General features: G+C 44.1%; 1 protein-coding gene across 2 annotated transcripts in view; it reads right to left on the bottom strand.

Annotated features, from left to right (window-relative positions):
* Positions 1-1,948: 1,948 nt before the first annotated feature.
* Positions 1,949-6,867, bottom strand: part of LAMA3 (laminin subunit alpha 3) — a 255,409-nt gene continuing 250,490 nt past the window's right edge. The window contains exons 73-75 of one of the 2 annotated variants that reach the window (XM_037031991.1): positions 6,122-6,215; positions 4,120-4,239; positions 1,949-3,349 (exon numbers count right to left, since the gene is read on the bottom strand). In XM_037031991.1, coding sequence (XP_036887886.1) covers positions 3,204-3,349; positions 4,120-4,239; positions 6,122-6,215 — 360 coding nt within the window. In that variant the 3' untranslated portion in view covers positions 1,949-3,203. The remainder of the gene's footprint in view (positions 3,350-4,119; positions 4,240-6,121; positions 6,216-6,867) is intronic. The other variant, XM_037031998.1, reaches the window with a different exon arrangement.

The raw sequence follows: 6,867 nt of genomic DNA, 5'->3' as shown, positions 1-6,867 counted from the left end.
CTGTGTCTGTGGCTCAGCGCTGGTTCTTCAGACGAACAATCAAACTGCCTACTCTCTAGAGGCAGTTTTGGAAGATTCACCCACCAGAGCCTCAGCTGACCACGCACTTCCGGGTGGTATGATTCTGGCGGAGGTGAGCCTGGAGCAAGGTGGAGCGCTATGCTGGCCTGCTCCAACAGGGGCCACCTGTCTTGAAGATCATAGGCAGCTCTTGGTGAGTTCGCCCAGAGTGGCATCAGTGGCCACAGCCAGTTTAAAAAGATATAAATGGAAGTGAACATAACCTATTAGGAAACAATTTGGCAATGGCAAGCAACAAATGTTATATCCTTTGGCCTAGTAGTTTTACTTCTAAGAATTTATCCTAAGAAAATAAATAAGTTTACATTCTATGACATTCATTTTAGGAGGTTGGTTAAACATATTATGGTAAATTCATTTGATGTATTACTCGACACTCAAAGACCTAAGAAATAAGCACCATACAGTTTTTTTTAAAACCACATAACGTATATACTGTATAATTGTGATTTTGTAAGAAAACACAAAGAATAATAGACATACTTAAATACAAACAGATTTCTGAGTGATGCGATTTTGGGTGATTTTATGCTTCTATACATATTCCAATTTTTCTGTAATTTACATATATGCCATTTATATCCAATAAGATAATGTTACTTAAAAATCCTTCCACTCCTACCCTGGCTCTAAATCCCCATTCCTAAGAAATCTGGCTTTTCTGGAGCAAGCACAGGGTGGACTGGAAGAGAGAAATGAAGGTGGTCGGGAGAGGGGACGTGGGGGTGGGGGTTTGGCAGGCAGCACTGTGTGGGAGTGGGAACAGAAAGGAGCCCAGTCAAAGTTCCTGGTGGGGAAGCAAGGCCGCTCCCTGCCTGGGAGAAAGGGAATGTTACCATGTTCTGCCCAGGGTCACTGCCCTCTGCCATGGGGTTATTGTGAGTGTGGCAAAAACTCGAAACCCTGAGAATTGAAGAATGAGGTCAAGAGGGGCCCAGAGGGAGGTGGAAGCAGCCCAGGAAGGCACACAATTGCTTCCTGGTGACTTGGCACCCCTGGAGAGACTGTTGCCCAGGGAGAGGTGCTGAAAGCTTTCTCACAACCCACACCCCACTCCTCTGGACCAAAATGAAACCAACTGTGGACATGTCATGACCTGGCCAGTCAGCCACCAGTGAGCTCACAGCCTCCCCTTAGACTGTTACCCCGAGGTCAGCACAGAAGATACCAGTGGTAATATTTGTATGGCACTTGACAGTTTACAAATAATTTCCATGAGAGTTCAGTAGAGGAACTGTAAACATTCCTTTTGGTGAACACACGTTTGCCATCTGAGAAGAGCCATGGTGAGGGCTTTCTCTTTCCCCAACTGTAATTCCGTCTGTGACACTCTCTTCTGCCTTCTGGTGGCTGGGATTATATTCAGCAGAGGCAGACAGACAGCTGTTCTGAAGCTACTACAAAATGCTGGAAAAACCATGGTATTAGTGAAGAATTCCTTGCCCCTTTACGGTGAATCTGGAAAGTGCTGATAAATAATCAGCATTAGTATAACTTTGTAGATTCAGTCAAGGCAACACCAGGAACCCAGAAGAGAGAATCACCTGTTTAGTGTAGACCTCCAGAGACAGGTAAAATGGATGGTCTTCATGCAGACTTAGTGTCTGAGTGGCAAACACCTGATGAAGTTTTCACTTGAAAATCAATGATTTCTGCCCTGGCTGGTGTAGCTCAGTGGATTGACCACGGGCCTGCGAACCAGACGATCGCAGTTGGATTCCCAGTCAGGGCACATGCCTGGGTTGCAGGCCAGTTCCCAGCAGGGGACCCACGAGAGGCAACCATACATTGATATTTCTCTCCCTCTCTCCTTCCCTTCCCCTCTAAAGATAAATAAATAAAATCTTGTAAAAAAAAGAAAATCAAGTTTTCTGAAACATGACTCAAGGTCATACATGACCCAGAATAGCATCTCTGAAGGCCACCAGCCAGCCTCTGCTGAATAGCCCCCATGATGGGGACCTGCTACTTCTCCAGGAGAACATTTGTGTTTGCACAGACATGTATGTTAGGAAGCACACCCACAAGATTTCAGTGTGAGGACCATAAGAGAACACTGAGTTGAAGGGAAGGAGGCTCAGCTTCAGAGGTGGTGGGCATAGAGCTGTAAGAACACCCCACAGGGTTACGATATCCAAATTTCAGAATTATTTGTTATTTTCCTCCTGATGAACAAACACTGTGTAGAAGATACAGACTATGAAGTACTTGCATAGTCTTTTTCATTAGGGAGAGTAGTGCTGGGTAATAATACTGGCTTAGAACATGGTTCATTATTTTGTAGCTAAAACTAGAGGCAATTCATCCTTCCCATTGACTACTGTTAGCTCACCATACACAGCTTTAATTATAGTATGTGTATCCATCTCAGCTTCCCTACTAGATAGTTTTAGCTCTTAGGGAATCGGTCATCATAAGCTAGAGTTGAATGATAGCAGATTGTACATGGGAAGCCAAGTGGACTATAGGTTCATTAAATTGGTTTATTTGCCATTTTATGAATATTACGTGTTTCCCACATTGGACTGCATAATCCTTCAGGGCAGGAAGTACTTCTTTACCTGACCCAACACTGAGCACACATAGTACCTACCAGTATATGCTCAATAGTTACTTGTAGAAAACCGTGTTGCAGGGGGCACACGCCCATTGAACAGGTGCCGAAGAATTATTATGCTTAATGAAGACCATCAAGTCACTGGCTTTATGTTAATAAAATATCATAAATTAAAGAGTACGCTGCATTAATTTAACCTCACAAAGTATAACTCCTTAACAGATATAAAATTTTTCTACATTTAAAGTGCTTTAAAAGATATTTATTTTTAACAAGTGGAAAATAATGTTCTTTAGAAGACATTTCATTTTCAGTGAAAAATGATATTACCCAAAGCATATAACAATTTGTTCATTGTCAAGAAATGGGATTTTTATATAAAACACGTATGTTGCACTGAATGCCAAAATGTTGGTTATGTGTGGTCGAAGTTCAAAATTGGATTTGCTATTAAATCCACCCTCACAGTGTCTTAAGTCAAGAATGACCTTGAGCAGGGAGAGGGAGGTGCGTTGGGAATCAATGCTTTTAAAGGTGAATTTCCTCACTGTGAAACCGGTTTGAGTCAGTGGTCGGGACAGCCATTCAGGCTCACAGTCCCCTGGACTTGCATAGCTTTAGTGACAGGGATAGGGATGTGGTTGACTTGAATATTCTTCAGGCAGCCGAAAAACGATTTCCACACAGGGAGCTTCAGGGTCTTCAAATCGGCTAAAGGGGGAAAAGGGAGGCATTCAATAGATAATTCATACTGTCAGATGAATGCACCCAATTTAAAAAGTAGTCAAACTACAGTTAAATGGACCCAGAGCCTCAGCCGACCCAGTCATTTCCTCCATTTAAGCAGGTACCCAACACCCCACCCACTGTGATAAATCAGCACGAGGCAACTGTTCAAATTCTTCCAAGAAGGAGATTCCACAGCCCAAACCAATTAGGTAATAACTCTGAATGCAAGTGCTTTTTATGGGTCATGGAAGACCTGTGAAATTAATGACCAAACTATCTGGAGGGACATAAAACAATGAAGAATGACAAGACTCTTTTCAGGCAAAATTCCAGTCTTGAACTTGTTTCGTCTCAACCTGCCTGACTGTCCCATTCTGGCCCCATGAAGCTTAATAACTCACCAGAAAAACAATGCCTGGAGAGGAGGGGCCAGCTTCCCAGCTCCCTTCCTGATTCTTTGCTGATATCAGGCTTCTTGGTTAAGGCAGCCTCTTAAGAGAGGCTTGTAAATTACAGGCATGGGACAGGAGGAAGCAGCAGCAATGTGGCCTGGGCTGCCATGAAATGTGCCCGTTGCTGCAACTGGGTGTCCCCATGTGCTGGAGCGAAGGGCCTCAGCATTTCCACCATATAGTCAACGACGGCTCTCCTGATGACCCACAGGCTGGGGTATTGCATTTGTTGGGTTAAAATGGAAATGTTGAAAAATGACAGGGGACAACATGACGTGGAAGTCATGAGGAGAGAGTTACCTGGGACACCTCCAATGTATAGTGGCTCCTGAGTGCCTGCAGGTGGGAAGGGGAGCCGTCCGGCTGTGTAGCTCTTGTCTGTATCCAGCTCCAGGTGCAGGATGTGTTGTTTTATGGTGACTGCAGGGGAAGCAAGCTGGTCAGGCGGTACTGCTCAGCTCTACCGGAGGAGAGCCCTGCCCACTGTTCAATGCCTACACCAGTGCGCAGCCACTGGCTTCTTTTAACTCAGGAATTCAGTCAACCCAGACATACATCAGTTAATGTCTCTACACCAGGTGGTGTTTAGGTACTTCCATATTTATTACAGAATTTAATCCTTAAACTTTATGAGAGAGGTATTATCACCCCCATTTCCCACATAAGAGACTGACTCTCAGGCATTGAGAGGCTTGACAACATAGCTTGGTCATAAGTTGCATGGTCTCCTGGGCTCCTGTCATCAGAAGCCATGCTTATGTCACGTGACCTCAGCTTCTTCCTGAGAGGACACTGACTTCCGGAAACTAACTCCAAGACAGTTGCTTTTGTGCCTCTAAGTAATTCTGCCCATATTCATAATCTTCACTGACAGCAATGTCCTTAGCTTTCAAATTAAGCAAGAAAAGGCTAGTTTTTTACAAAGATAGTTTAGCCAGCATAGGTTAATATATCTCCAAACTTGTGTCCACAAATTATTCATAAAACAGCTGAGAGCAGGCCCAGAGAAAGGCTGTACCTGCTCACTGCCCAGTGGTTTGTCTGAATCATTTGCATTCACCTTAAATGGGTATGTAAAACAGCCCAACACTGAACTTTAACAATAGTAAGAGCAAATATTTACTGAGCCCTTACTACATATTGGACTCTGCTAAGCACTTTATGTAATTATCCCATTTAGTTTCCACAACCCTGGGAAGTATTAACTCTTTTTATCTCCAATGTACAGATGAGGAGATAAACTGTGAAGGGTAATTAAGTAGTAGCTTGCTCAAGTTCCCACAGGAAAGGGCTGGGATTGAGATTTGACCTCTGTTCTTTTTGACTTCAGACTCAAAATCTAAATCACAGTGTAATACCACCTTAAAAACAGACACAGCTTATCACTTTTGTGGGCCCCCAAACCAAAAATGCCAATATGTTATGGAGAACTGGAGGCAGCCCCCAGGAATTACATAAATATGGTGGGGGTGAGAAGGGACATGTCCTCACCATGTAGTGGACCCTGAGAAGAAAGAGTCATTTGATGTGAAACCTAAGAAGGACTTTACTTGCTGACATGGACTCCTCATGGTCAACCAAGGGCCCAAAGTTTATGACCAGGAAGAGTCTGGAGGCCATTTGCTGACAGGGGCTCCTGACATACTCTATATGCTGAGAAGAGCCTCAGACTGAACTCTCAGCTTCCTGCGCAAGCAGAGGGGTCCAACCTCTTGGCTTCTCTGGGCCACTTGTTAAATACACTGTGACATGTAATCACACATAAAAAAATCTCATGTTTTAAGTAAATTTACAATTTTGCATTGGGCCACATTCATAGCCATCCTGGGATGCAGGTTGGACAGCCCGCATGTCCTGATTGTTTACATCATTTGAATCAACCACGGCAGGTTTCATTTTTGACCAATGGACTGAGATCTGCCATATCCAATCAGATCTATACAAATTGTATCCTCATTCGTGTCTGTATTGACCAATCAGAATCACAAAATTTAGAAACATCATTTGCATAAAATTGGGAACTTTCATTATGAAAGATGGCTTCCCCTTTGTCTCAATGGAATGCAATTTAGGTTGCTACCTGAATTGGTGTCTCCTGGGCTGCAGCTCCTTTTGCTCAATAAATGCTTTTTTATTCTTTATTATACTCTAAAACTGATTTGGGTTTATGGTTTTAATCTGGTGGGCTGACCTTGGTCAGACACTGATGGATTCATGAACGCAGGCTGCATTTGGGACATTCAAGTCAGATGAAAAGGGAGATCGTTTCAGTGTGTGAACAAGAGGCTACTGGACATCATACCTGCTACTGAGTGCCACTGTCCATCGCACAGAGACTGCTTTGGTGTGACTGATGTCACGATGCCACCTGCCTCACTGTCCACGGAAGCCATGACCTGAAACACACATGCATTTTCCAATTTCCTTCAGAAAGACAGGTGGAGCCAACTTCCTCTGACCTCTCCCTCCCCTACTCTCCCACCCTGACAGCCCAGGAGCACTTTAGATACAAACTCCCCCACCCACACCAGGTGATCACATGGGGTCCAAGACTTTGCAAGAATCTCTCTGCTGCATCCTTCAAAGCCAGCGAGCTGCAAACTTAGAGTTCTGCCTAAAGTTGCTGCGAAAGGCTACAAGCTCTTTTTTCTGCATCAGAACTCCACCTGTCGGGCCCTCCTTGGAGGTTACTGATTAGCATGAAAGATCTCCTTGGCCATTAGATGTGACAATGGCTTGGTTTAGAAGGACATGTAAAATTTGGAAGGCAAAAATGCTGGCTGAGGCCCACATACTGCTGCTAGGGCCAGCCCATTAAAATACATGCATGACTTACAGAAGGGTTCGAATTCAAGGAATCCCACAAACTAACTGATTGGATTTGCACTGGTCACGTGTCAGGGGTCGGGCACTCAGCATGTGACTGTGTAAAATCCCTCGTTCTCATTCTCTGGGCCAGGATTCACCAAGCACCCAATTAAGGCGAATGAAATGAGAGGACTAAGTGTGGGCAAGTAATTTACATTTAATGTGCATGTAGCTAGACAG

The sequence above is a fragment of the Sturnira hondurensis genome, unplaced genomic scaffold, assembly GCF_014824575.4.
Source record: "Sturnira hondurensis isolate 20B ecotype Veracruz unplaced genomic scaffold, ASM1482457v3 Scaffold0001872, whole genome shotgun sequence".
NCBI classification, from domain to species: Eukaryota; Metazoa; Chordata; class Mammalia; order Chiroptera; family Phyllostomidae; genus Sturnira; species Sturnira hondurensis.
Note: the sequence above shows the minus strand (reverse complement) of the source record. Positions and strands in the feature narration are given on the sequence as shown.